Source organism: Trachypithecus francoisi, unplaced genomic scaffold (assembly GCF_009764315.1).
Source record: "Trachypithecus francoisi isolate TF-2019V2 unplaced genomic scaffold, Tfra_2.0 Lachesis_group7, whole genome shotgun sequence".
In the NCBI taxonomy this organism is placed as follows: domain Eukaryota; kingdom Metazoa; phylum Chordata; class Mammalia; order Primates; family Cercopithecidae; genus Trachypithecus; species Trachypithecus francoisi.
The window spans coordinates 94,001,307-94,015,330 of NW_022681472.1; the positions used below are offsets into that span (position 1 = coordinate 94,001,307).

The 14,024-nt window shown below is 46.9% G+C and overlaps 1 protein-coding gene across 1 annotated transcript in view; it reads right to left on the minus strand.

The window, feature by feature from the left end:
* COL22A1 (collagen type XXII alpha 1 chain) overlaps positions 1-14,024 on the minus strand; it is a 336,220-nt gene that overhangs the window by 260,923 nt on the left and 61,273 nt on the right. Inside the window, exon 4 of the mRNA XM_033202916.1 lies at positions 6,783-6,857. Coding sequence (XP_033058807.1) covers positions 6,783-6,857 — 75 coding nt within the window. The remainder of the gene's footprint in view (positions 1-6,782; positions 6,858-14,024) is intronic.

Here is a 14,024-nt window from a genome sequence, read left to right on the forward strand (position 1 = left end):
GTCCCTCGCCCTGAATGAGAGCATGATCACTCCTCTAAACCTTCACAAGCTCTAGACAAATATGCGGCATGGAGAGGTGGGTGGGTCTCCCTGATACCAACATCCTGTGATCCTGGCTGAGTCACTTTCTTTCTGAGTATCAGTCTCCTCATCTGTAAACTGGGAGAATTTGGGGTACAATTTGATCATCTTTTGTGTTTTTAGCACCAAAAACTATTGTCATATTTCCCCCAATTTGTGCCATGGCTGGAAGGAGTCCCAGTCAAACTGTACTTCTTGCATAACAGTTAACTTGAATGTGCAATTTTATGCAGTGAAGAATCCCTTTGTTCAGTATGCCAGGAGACAGGAGGTAACAGAACAGCCACAGTTCCTACTCAAAGCCATGAGGTTAATCCCAGGTAAAGGTACAATGCACATTGGGCATTAGCAATGTTTAATGCTATGTTTAGTGCCCAAGGCGCTCCGCTTCCACACAGAGTTCCAGCTAGGAGACTGAGGAAGTTATCTGGTTTTGTTGAGCCTGTTTCTGTAATTGGAAAAATGGAGAGAATAATTTATTGCAGGGGTGTCATAAGACCTAAGTGTGATGATGGGATTAAATACCTGGGGGGAAACCAGCACCCAGGAGTTCCTTAGTCAATCCCACTGTCCCCACCTGGGGACCACAGTGGGAACCTGCTGACCCAAGTGAAGCCTGATCCCCTGGCAAAAGCTCTGCCACCACCCCAGAGCCCCATCTCTCTCACTCTGGTTATAAGGACCAGGCCTCCAGGGTGCATGACTGGGAACAGCCACCACGCCCACCAAGGAGGGAGTCCTGGGAAGTCCCAGAGATCCTAAATTGGGCATTGGGAAACACTCGCCGAACGCAAGCTGAGAGCACCCCCTCTCCTTTATCTCCCCACTGCACTGCTGGTGGCACAGCCCCCAGCCCACCTGAACAGGGCCTCAATGCCCCAGAGGCTGCAGCCTCAGTATTACCTAGAGACAGAAGCATGAAGAGCCCCCACAGCTCTGGGCTCCCAAGCAGGCCCAGTGAGGAGCAGCTGTTGGAACTGACTGGGCCCCATACAACGAGGGGCCTTTCACAACCCACTGGGCTGCCCCTGTATTGGAGCCCCTGTGTTTGGAAGTGTCCTGGGGCCTGAGGAGCCCCAGCAGTGGGAGGGGCAAAGTCAGAGCCGGGAACTGCAAAGTCCTCTACTTCACAGCACCATCAAACACCGCTAAAAACTGACACCCTCATCTGCTTTTCCCCTCAGCAGTCATACTGGAGAGAATATATGAAATAGACTTGTTTTCAAAAAGCAAGCCCTATGCTCTACTTTCTGGTTCCACTTTTATTGGTTTCAGTGAACAAAAACAAAGAGTTGAATACAACAAAACTTGGAACACCAAGGAATTAACTAGGTGGCAGCAAAGGGCACCAAGAAAAAAAAAGATAAATTGCCCCAAATAAATAAGGGCTGGGAAGGAGAATAAAAAATGTTCCCGAGGAAAGCAGGCTGTGATGCAAGGCACCGTGAGATTAAAAAAAGCAATTGTTTCGTGCAAAAAATAGAGGGAGCACCTCGCTGAAGCCAGGAAAGCCACTGGACCACATGGTGTCAGGAGACCTTAGCAACGGCCCAGGTCACTGGCTGCACCTGCTGTGTCAGGCACCTACTGTGGGCTCCTCACCTCATCCAGCAAAGGTCGACCTGGATGGAACTTTGCTGCTGCCTTCACACCGTACCCCCCCCCCCCCCCACCACTCAGCTGGCTTAGTTCCTCTAGGAATTTCCATGGGTCTGGGCAAGATACAGAGAGCTTATGTTTATGGGCCTGCCTCCTCCAGTAGATGGAGAGCTCTTTGAGGAAAGGGATGATTTGATCTGTTTCTCCATCCTTAAAATGCCTGCTGCTTTTGCTGTTCGTGTGTTTGAGAATTTGAGGGTCGTTTGTGGAAGGAGAGAAGAGAATTAAGGAATTCATGACCCACTGTAATGGGCCTCCTATGTGTTAGATGATGCGTGGGCTGCTCAGGTTGCAATCATGAACAGGCATCTGGGCTACTGTGGGATATCAGGACCCGTGGCGAGGGTACACTGGCTGGGAATGGGGTGGACTGGGGCAGATCAGGCTGGGCTCTGTCCACCCCATCGGGGAGATTGGGTTTCTTCCTTCAGGCAAAGAGGAGCCACAGGGGGCTTTAACGTGAGGGAGAAATACCATCTGGTTTCTATTTTCCAAGGTTATTCTGGCAGCAGGGGATGGATGGGTAAGAAGACCAACCAGGAGTAGGCCTGGTGAGATGAGGGCAAGTGAGGAGGCAGGGATGGAAGAAGCAGCTGAATTAGAGGGCTGTTTAGAAGCTGCCATGGGCAGGACTTGGTGACTATCTGGATGGGGGACCCAAGTGGGAAGAGAAAGAAATCCAGGATGTCTGTGGCCAAATTTGAGACCTGCACATGCCTAACATATGCTTTAAGCATTAAGTAGCTAAACTTCTAGAAAAGTTGCCTAACACTTTTATTGGCTAGAATTTGTAGAACATTTGGTTATTAGAGCTGAGGGGGACTCTTGAAGACATTCTGTAGTATCCACTGCTACATAGGTGAGGAAACTAAGGCTCGGAGATGTCAAAAGATTGACCCAAGGCTGTCTGGCTGGTGAGCAGCAGGGCCATCTAAGACCTATGCCTCCAATCTCCTACGTGTATTCCCATCCTTGTGCTCACAGACCCAGCCCAGATATGCCCTAAAAATAGCCAGAGTCATTTATGGGAAAGCCTGGAGGTGAGGCTTTTGGGGACTGCATTTTTTCCAGAATACAAAAGCTGTCCCTATTACCTGACTGCATTTAAATTGGCAAATCTGAGGCTCCATCTCTTCATAACTCACTCTTCAGCCTGAACATGGTTGGAGCAGTTTTTTGGGGCTGGTTATAATTAGAGGAGACGGTAGATAAAGCAGGTTCTCTGTGCATTCAGAACTGCACAAACTGTATTTGCTCTGCAGACTGAAGGATGCCCAGGTGGCACTGTGATTTCTTTTCCAGGAAGACTCCAAAGAGAGAGGGGAGGCTTCAAGACTCTTCTGGCTGTGGACTGACACAGGAGGGCCCATAATCGAGGTCCCAGTCACCAAACAGACACTTTGAAAGGATCTTCCACATATGCCATAGACAAATCTGTTCCAAGTCCTGCATTTTCAAGTGTGAGTACACACACACACACACACACACACTTGAATCTTCCCAGCAAGAATCAGTTATTATTATTATTATTATTATTATCATCAATATTATTATTAAGAAAGGGTCTTGCTCTGTCACCCAGGCTAGAGTGCAGTAGAGTGATCTCAGCTCACTGCAACCTCTTCCTCCTGGGTTTAAGTGATCTGCCTACCTCAGCTTTGGCTAATCTTTTCATGCGTATTTTTTGTAGAGATAGGGCACGCACCACCATAGTTGGCTAATTTTTTCGTGTGTATTTTTTGTAGAGACCGGGTTTCACTATGTTGCCCAGGCTGGTCTTGAACTCCTGGGCTTAAGCAATTCACCTGCCTTGGCTTCCCAAAGCTCTAGGATTACAGGCATGAGCCACTGTGCCCAGCTAGAATCATTCTTAAGTAGAAAATAATTGCTATTCTTCAGTCTATAGAATGACGAAAAGCTTTAAATTCATTCTGAGTTACTGACGATGCAGACAGATTTGTTTGCTAATTTGTCTGTCTGCCTGCCTGCCTTCCACCCTTGCTTTCTCCTTCCTTTCCTTTCTTCCTTCTCCCATCCATCTTTTTGTACATCCCTCCATCCAGCCTCCCATCCAACTATTCATGTTTTCATCCTTTGATTAATGCTTCTTATTTTCACTAATTCATTCATATATCCACCCATTCATTCAACAAACATTTGTCACATTCCTTCTAAGTGCCAGGTACTGTCCTCTACTCTTAAGACACATAGAATAAAGCCCAAGTATAAACAAATCCTGCTTTCACACAGCTCATATGCTTGCTGGGGAGGTAGACAGGGAAGCAAATAATTATAATGCCTTCAGATTGGAGTTATCAGAATAGAATAAAATGTGAAAAGAGTAACTAATCACCCTGTGGGGCTTCAAGCAGTTTCCTGGAGGTGACTGTTGAGTTGGGCTTTGGGGAATGAATAGGAGTTCACTGCCAGAATAAGGTGAGAATGGGCACACCACACAGAGGTAATAGCATCAGCTAAGGGGAGCACTATAGCTTTGGGGGCTAGTAAGCATTCCAATAGACTCATGAGTAAGCTAGGACAGAAGAGTCAGAACCTCTCCTGCAGAGTAGGAAGCAAGGACTAGATTATAGGAGCCAAGGAATCCAGGTTTTAGAAAGACAGCACTTGATGAAGGGGAGGGAAGAGGGCAGTGCTGGAGGTTGACGTGCTGGTTATAGAGATGCTATAACACTCCAGAGAAAAGACAGTAGTGGTCTGGATGGGCCTGGTGGCAGCAAGGGAAGTGCAATTTTCTTTTAACTCTTCCAGCCACCAAGTAGATGCAATGACAGCAAAAGTGCTATGTCCCCTCTCTTGGGCTGCCTGTCTGGGGGTGGCCAGTCCAAGGGGAAGAGTTCAGAATCTACATTGCAACACAGCCTATTTTTCTCTTCTTATCACAGAAAAAGAGACTAACTTTTGAGGGTCAGAGTAAGTTTGCCTGATTTTTAAGACAAATATGACTTCATTTCTTCACTCTTGTTGAATCGGTTACCTAGAAATACATATTGTACAGTCCAAGCTCCAAGACTGGCCACTCCATGTGGCAAAACAATGACAAATGTGGGCTTTGCTGAGTGGTGGTCTGAATGCAAATCCTGATTCCGCCACACACTCAGGCAAGTGGCTCAGTCTCTCTGTGTCTCAGTTTTCCCAACTGTAAAATGTGCAACAGTGCATCTTATATAAAATATAGAGGAATGCATCTCATATGCTGTGAGGGTAAATGAGGAAATGCATGTAAACCCTCTGGCACACAGTAAGTGCTCAGGAGGCATTCATTATTACTATTGCTTTTATTAATCACATTACTGTCATAAGGATTCCCTTCTATGGATATGTGTGTTAGATAATGAATTACTTGAGGGATACTGCTATGAAGGACTCATAGCTCCCAAAGTCACAGGAGATAATGCAATAAGGTAAGAATTTGCTTTGAAGATGGATATCCATGGGAGGGGTCTCAGGGAAAAGTTGGGCAGACACATTCACACTCCAGTGGACAGAAAATAGATTACCCGAGAGCCAGAGCCTCGCTGGGGATTTCCAAGGCAAAAAGCAGGAGCCTTGAAGTGAAAATGCCCAGCGGTGTTACACCTTGGGCAAAGTATTGGGTTGGTGCAAAAGTAATTGTGGTTCTGTCATTAACGTTTTGCACAATTTTTTTTGCACCAGCCTAATAGCTCAGTTATAAATATACTTATTTCAAGGAAATTAAGTTAACAACGTGAAGATGAAAGTCACCTTTATCTCATGTATTAGACGAATAAACCCTGACAGTGATAGCATCCCACTGGGCACCAGCTTCACACCAGGTGCCCCATCCGAAGAATATCACTGTCTCTGGTTTCCTCTGAAAGTGCTAGTTTATTGGGGAGGTGCTTGAGCAGGGAGTAGAGGCAGGATTCAGGGAAAGAAAGCGGCTGATAGAGTATGGCATGAGCCAGTTACCCTGATGGACGACTGCCCCTAGGAAACTCTGGGACATGGGGTCAAACGTGGACTTCAGAATAATCCCACCCAAGGAGCAGTAGAGCCGGGGTGCTTCTATACCAAAGGTCGCTGGTTGAGAGCTGCTCCTGGGGGTTGTTCACTCCCTGGCAACTTTTCCCCACTGTGCACGTAGGCAGAGCAGCCTTCCACCATTCCAGAAAAATCCCCCAGGCACAAGACGCAGATGCTGGCATCTTTAAGACAGCAGAGCACAGTGACATGGCAAGGTCCCTGGGACACAAGCAGGGATGCCAGGGCCTGCCGAACACCTCATCCTGACCTCACATGGTTCCCTGCTTGGATGGGGACACATAAGTGCTTAGAATTGGACCCAAGATGATGCAGGAGGAAGAGGAGGGACACCAAATGCAGGGTCGTTGGCAAGAAGAGCAGGGCTGCTGTCCTGCAGTGGCTTCCTGGTTGGGAGTCGGGAGAGAAGAAAATTTCTTTGTCATATGTATTTGAAGTGCTGAGCAGGGTGCCCAGCCACAGGGAGGGCTGGATCCATGTTATTGGGATGGTGGGGGAGCCGCCTCGGCTGTCCCCCGCATTCTCGCAGCCTTCTATTCTGTCATATGCCTGACAGCCTTTGAGACTCTGCGGTATTTCTTTCTGCTGCTGGGTCTGTCGTCACGTGTCTCTTTGTTCTCTCACCCATTGATTCACTCACATATTTATAACTCTGATTCACTCTCGCTTTCACTCCAAAACACATTGATTTATTCAGTCGTTTGCTCACTTTGCCAATCATTTGCTTACTCATTCACCAGCTTCTTTACAAACTCATTCATTCTCATGCATTATTGAGTGACTCCTATAGAATATCCACAGCCTGCCAAATGGAAAATGTGAATGTATGTTCTTTCCTGTTGGATGGTTCTTTGATGAGAGCTGCCACCTGCACGATTCAAACCATTTTATCAGGACTCTGGTGAAATATGGGAACAAGAACAGGGTCAGTGAGGCTGCCCTGAATTGACTAGGGTCATGCTCAGGCTCAGCAAATCACACACCAAAGACAGCACGTGTGGTTGCTGTTTTTCCCTTACCTGTGATTTCCTTGGTTCCTCCATTGGTGTGCTTAAAGCGATCTCCTTCTACACGAACGCTAGGACAGAGCACATCTGAGGAAAGCAAGAGGAAACAGAGACTGATGAGAAAATGTGATCCAGCGTCACCCTGTGAAATCTGACAGCACACGAGACCCCACGCTGCCTTGCAGCATGTGAGGTGTTCAATGCCTGGAGAAGATGCGGAGGCAGCTGGCATCTCCGCACTCACTCATGTTTTCATTTTCCCGTGTATATGTTAAGCATCAACTCTGCAAATACCGTGTTCTGTACTGGAGTGAAATATGAACAAGGCTTTGTCTCTGTCTACAATGAATTCACAGCCTTGTCCGAGGGAGCCAGACACGGACATCAATATTATCAACAAAGTGGAATAAGTTGTAGATACATGTGCCTGCTGCTGTGGGGTTCAGGACACAGATACACTACCTAATCTAATGCAGGAGGACAGAGAAGCTTTCTTGGAAAGATTCCTTTTGAAAGAATAGTAAGATTTAGCCAGACAGGCAAAAGACCAAAACGTGATATAGGCAGAGGGAACTTCATTTAGGAAAAGCATGAAACCTCCAAGTCAGTAGGATGTCAATGAACGGGAAATTGTGTGCAGGGACAGACCGGACAGATGTTCCATAAGTCATCTAATGGAGCTTCAGGTACAGTTCCATAAAAAGGCAAATTCCAAATAAGTAAAACTCAGTTATACAAAAGCAATTAAGTAAGTCATACAATAAAAAATTATTATACAATATTACATAAACATCGTAAAGTCTTCATGAATCCTCACTTCTAAAAAGTTGGAAGAAGGCTGGGTGTCGTGGCTCATGCCTGTACTTTGGGAGGCCAAGATGGGTGGATTACCTGAGGTCAGGAGTTCGAGACCAGCCTGGCCAACATGGTGAAACCCTGGCTCTACTAATAATACAAAAATGAGCCGAGCATGGTGGCGACACCGGTAACCCCAGCTACTCAGGAGGCTGAGGCAGGAGAATCGCTTGAACCTGGGAGGCGGAGGTTGCAGTGAGCTGAGATTGCACCACTGCACAACAGCCTGGGTGACAGAATGAGACTCCACCTCAAAAATAAATAAATAAATAAAAAATAAAAAGTTGGAAGAAAAATGAACTCTTTCAGTCCCTCTAACAATTTCGGAAAGAGCATTAACTTTGAATTTTAATGTGCTGAGTCCATGCTGACTGCACTCCCGCCTACCACTGTGGCTTAGAGAAGTCTTTTAATCTGTGTGTCTTAGCGTGGGCACCTGTGGCATGGGAGACCTTAAAATGCACACATTTGTCACAGGGCTGCTTTGAGGCTTGGGCAAGATTATGCCCACAATAGCACTGAGAGGCTGTAAGGAGATTCTGTATTCTCATAAATTTCGCACCCAAAGCACCTCACTTACCTCCCTGAAGACCCAGCCCTGCCTGTGAAGCAATTTTGTCATCACACATTATTATTATAATCACACATTATTAGGCAGCTCCACCACCCCATTAGTTCCATATACAATGGCCTGTTCTCATATTTGAGGGTATAAGTGTCTCAGTGCAGGGGAACAAATGAGATCTTTCCTGATTTGGAAGGAGGTATTTTTAATGTTTATCCTCAAAGGCACCACCAGGTCTGACAAGCACCATGGAAGGGGTTATTTTGGAAACAGCACCAAGCTGTCTGTCTAGCACTACATACAGGAACGGGTGCAGGCACAGCACAATATTTAGACAGCTCTACCCAGGACAGCGGCAGCTGTGGGGTGACGATCAATTGCTTTAAGTTTGGCAGCCTGCCAGAGAGACAGGCTGGGAATTGCGTGTCATTTTAATGAGTTTAAAATTTAAGACGGGTTGACTCAGAAGGTTCTATCTATCTCTGATGATGAGCAAATCTCTGGAGGCTGGCGGCTGGAACTCAGAGTAGGCTGCTCCATTGAGTCACATCTCTGCAAATTTCCCAAGGGGAGGACCACGAACACAGAAATGATGGAGATTCTACTCAAAGATAGTAGAACTTGCTCAAATTGCTTTAAGGAATCTTTCTCAAAACAACCTGCAAATTCCCTCTGGGGCCATCACTAAGCCTCACACATTCACCAGGCTCAAGGGGCAGTTTATAGTTGAGTTGGTTAAGTCAGAACAAATGGCTTCCAAAATAGCCCTGCAGCCAGGCTTCCCAGGGATGGTCGGGCCCTCGGGGTTTACCTGCTTGGCAAGGAGGTAGGGTTAGCATCCAAGGCCCCTCTTAGCCTATAATTGGAAGCCATTCTGCATTTCCTTTTGGCCAAGATATCCCCTTATCTTGGAGAATGATCTGTTTATTTCTGTATTCACTCATTTATTCAAACTGAATTCTTTACTGAGCTCCAGATATGTTCCAAACATTGAGCTAGCTCTAGGGTCACAGAAGTGGATGATAGAGACATCCTAGTCCCTGCCTTCAGGGCATTGCAGGGCTGACTAATACGAACAGACTCCAAACATGTGAGTGAAAGAAAGGATCAGTGCTACCAGGAGTCATTGTGTCTCCATGCTTACCAAGGCTCCTCCTCCTGGATCTTAGAGACTGCTCAGCCTTCAACAACCCCAGAGGCTTGTTTCCATTTGTCCCAGCCTGGGTAGGGAGCCCTTCCTTGGGTCCCAGTGTCTGAGAGCTGAAGGCACCATACTGAAGTCACTAATGGGCATGCCTGTCTCCCCAGGAACGGGAGTCTTCAGACCTGGTTGGACCTCAGCTCACCTCTGTATGGCCACTGTCTTTCTAGCTCCAAAGCCATAACAGGCCTTCAGTTATTGAGCAGAAATGACTTCTGACAACTGAGCTGAGAAGTAAACACTGACTGGTGGAATGTGGAGCCTCCCAGGCATGGGGTTCGTTATGATTTTGATGAGTCACTGAGAGTATTTCATGGGCCCTTGGGCTCCTGCCCTGGAGGTATAGCAGGCATCATTTGTTATCAGCCCCATATCCATTTCCCACTTCCTTACTGCTAAATAAATGCCACCTTAGTTCAGAAAGACAAAGTTGTCAGCCCATGGAGCAGAAACGCAGTAGCTGCTTGGTCTAAGTCAATTATGATTATTCTCTTCCCCACCTTTCCAGACTCACTTGCAGCTAGGGCTGGATGTGTGATTCAGGGCTGGCCAAGGAAACAAATAACAAAAGTTTGCTGTGGATGAAGGAAAGGATTGCTTAAACAGCTTTTGGTTTTCTTTATGTAAGGGAATAGATAAGCGGATGGGGTGGTGAGTTTACTTTCCTTTCTTCTCCCTTTGCATGTGAAACATAATGTTTGGGGGACTGTCTAGGAGAATGGAGGAAATATCAAACCAGCAATTCCAATCCTAGGTGGGAAGCATAAGATTTAAAAAATAAAACAAAACTAACAAACAAAAAACTTCTATTTGCTTAAGCCACCATACATGGGTTTTCTTTACTTGCAGTTGAGTGCATTCCAAATTTGCAAGCATTTCCTTCCTATGGCCCTCACTGATATGCCAGGGTAACCAGCTGGAAGGTCAGATTCTCTTTCTGGATGTCTAAGGACAGTTAATGAGGGTGGTGAGAAATGGTGCATTATTTCCTTGGTAAAGGAAATACAGACTGAGTTACCTTCTCTATCCCAATAAATATGAAATTCTCAGGTAATCCTTCAGGAGCAGCATAAGAAGTAGTTCTAAATTAAGGACAAGGATAAGTTCTTACGAGTTAAAAATGTGGATTTAATTTGTTCTTAGCTGGTTCACTGGTTGATTTTCCTTTTTGAAAACATGAGAACACAAAAACGAAAAAGTCTAATGACAAAGACACTGCTTCCTTAAAGTCCATTTATTGTCTACCCATTGACAATCATTTTCCTTCACTCTCTAGGTAAGTGGAATATTCTAGACTTCTGAAGATAAAAAAGGTATCTCTTCACACAGTGTGGGTTCTTTCTCACCAGAAGCCTACTGATTGATTAGAGCTGCTGCTCTAAGGGAAAACACCAGGAATTTACTGTAGTCTTTCTGGAAAAACACATCCATTTTTGCCCTCAGTTTACCAAATGGCAAAAGGGAGGCATCTGTTTGTCCCTTAGGGGAGGAAAAGGGCTTGCACAACATGGTGTCTGATGTCCTCGTGCTCTATATTGGTGCACCCATGGTTCTGTCTGCAGAACACACAGCCTTGTCATCCTCTGGCTCTCAGCCAAGAGTTTTTCCAGTTGGGAAAGGTGGGTACATGCAATTATTGAGTACCCAGCATGTGTCAATCATCTGGCTTTGGATTTAACTCACAACAACCATCCTAGAAGGTAGATTTTGTTCCCATTACACAGATATAAAAACTGAGTCTGAGATGAGAAACTCATCAGATAGGAGAAATGTCTCTGTATTTGAATAAATGCCTACCTGAATCTAGCATCTAGGAAGAGATATGGTGGCCCCATGTTAGGAGATCAGCAGGAGCGGTAGAAACAAGGGAAGGATGCCAGGGCAGCCTGCCGGATACCAGGCAGGAAGCAATCATGGCTCATCCATCACCTCGCAGCAGCCACTGCTGAGTGCAGCTAACCACAGACAAGATGTATGACATCCAAGTGGGAAGGGGAAGAGGCGGAGGAGGGAAGAGCTGAAGCGGACGCCCAGCAGACACAAGGTCCAGTTCCTCCGCTGCTCCAAGGCCAGTCAAGGAATTTTCCACACATCTCCATTTCAGATAGGTTACAGACACATGCCAGGCACAACGGCTCAGGGATCATGTTAACAAGGATTACACTGTCGTGGCTCCTAGGGACTCAGTGCCCACATGGCTAGGTCCTGCACTGGGAATGCCATGTGGATTGTTTCTGAGCCTCTTGACTGCTCTGCGGGAGGGATGTAGTTATCTCCATAAGCAGCAGACACATGTAGGTGGCTTGCTGTGCACCAGACGCTGTTCCAAGCATGTTGAATACATTAACACATTTAATTGAATCCTTACCATGGCTTTACGAGGTAGGTGCTATTATTTACAGAACGAAAGAAAGGGGGACTAACTTCTTTCTGTAGAAAGAAAGGCATAAAGAAGTTAGTCACTGCCCAAGCCCACATAACTTGCAGGTGGCAACAGCATGATGGCTCTGGCATTCAGTTCTTGGCCACTGCATGATACAGCCTCTCCAAGGGCCAGGTCAACTGCCTCAGGTCACCCAGCCAGTAGGGATTCAGGTCTGTCTGTCTCCAAAGCCTGCACCAGCAGATGGCCAGCTTGCTACTTTCTACAGCAGCCCATTTTGCCTTTTAACAGTCTTGACTTGTAGAAGAGTCTTCCTCACTCTGTACCTATAGGATTCATTGGCTTATGCAATGAGAAGCCAAGGCTCAGAGAGGTTAAGTAATTTACCCAACATCACACAGCTGACAAGAGGCACAGAATTGAACCCAGGGAGTTGGATGTAAGCATCTGAGCTCTTAACCACTATCCACAATCTCCGCATTGGAAACCACATTGGTTGTGATAACCAGCCAACCGCTGAATGGCTCTACTGTGTCAGCATTACACACAGGCTCTCATTTAATCCTCCTCATGGTTTGCAGGGCAGATGCTATTATCCATTTTTTATAGGTGAGCAAGTAACTTTCCTAGTAATTGAAAGGGGGAGAGAAATTGTTATTAACCACATCTCAGGGCCATGGTGTGCAGTTTGTGAGAAGATGAAGACAACCCAGGGTCCAGACACTGGGTTCTTCTGCGCAGTTCCACCTCCACCATCTGTTCTGAAACTTTCTGGAGATTACTGGCTTGCATTTCTCCTCTAGGCCAGAGTGTATCAGCACCAGCTGCCTCCCCAGAAGGCCCAGATCCTCTGGGTGGTCAATCCACATCTCCCAGATCCTTTAGGCAGGAGAGAGGGCATGGACAGGGTGCTGCGTGTTTTGTGAAAATGTTTATGCAAGTGTTTCATGGGAAGTCTGTAAAATATGCGGTAGACAAAATATCGCCAGAAAGGAAAATCTCCCTGGACCTGCTGACAGCTGCAAACACTGACTCAGGGCATCAGGGCCACCTCCCTCCTTCCCTTCCTTTTCTCTATCTCAGGAAGATGCAGCACGAAGAATGAGGGGTGGGGCTCTAGCACAGCTGGGCACTACCTGATGGGAGTTGGGGATGCAGTTATCTTTGTTTGGAGACTGGTGAGCCACAAGAAACAGTAACAAGGTGAGGGCCTACCAGGGCCATCTCTCCTTTCCCAGCCAAGTGTGAGCTGTGCACCAGTGTACGGAGAAGCCAAAAAAGGACAAGACCAGGTGAAAGAATCTTGAGCCTCAAGGTTGATGGGAGGAAGCTCTGGGGTCAGACAGGCCTCGCCTCTTTCATGTCAGTTGCCCCCTGTGTGTGTTTCCAAACTCAAAAACAGGGGTGAAAGTCCCTCCCCTTTCCATCCACGGTTGTCCTAAAGGTTAAATAGGATGGACAGTGGATGGGAAGTTCTCAGCATGAAACCTGGCATCTAATAAGTGCTCATTCATTTATTCCTTCATTTACTCAACACGTATTTTCCAAGTGCCTGGCACATATGTCTCAGTGCAAGGAACAAGTGCAAACACATGTACACACAGGCGAGTGGCTACTGCCCTCTTGGTGCTCCCGTGCTAGTGGAGGAAACAGAGAGCAACACAGAACAGCACAGAAGCTGACACAGAGAGGAAAGCCAGCCATGGCGTGCAGCCTTTGCCATGGAGGAAATATGCCTGCGACATAATGGGGCTTTGGGAGCAGGGCCACTGGACAGATGCTGGATAAGCTGGGAAGAGCTCTAAGGTGAGTGACATCTGAGCTGAGAGCTAAGAAGGAGACCAGTCCAGTCATGGGAAGAGCAGGGCAAAGCCTGAGCCTGGAGGGGCTTCGTTTATCATGGGGGTGAGGAGGGGCCAAGCCCCACAGCTACAGTGGCAGGAGGAGAGGGACAGGAGAGGAATGGGAAAATGCCATGCATGCCATGGAGAGCCTCGTGGCCCAAGCCCGAGTTTGGAATTCAGAGAAATGGAGAGCTCACTCTGCCCAGGAGTGCAAGGTGGATGCGATTAAGGCCAGGTAGCAGCAGGCGCTGCTCATGGTCATTACTACGTATAAGTGCTACCTGTCCAACAAGGACTTTGGGTGCCAGCCATCATCCATGACTTCAAATGGCCCAAGGGTTCCTCGGACCTCCTTTCCCTCCCAGGAATGGCCCAAGAACCAAGCACCAGTAGGTGTCACTAGAGA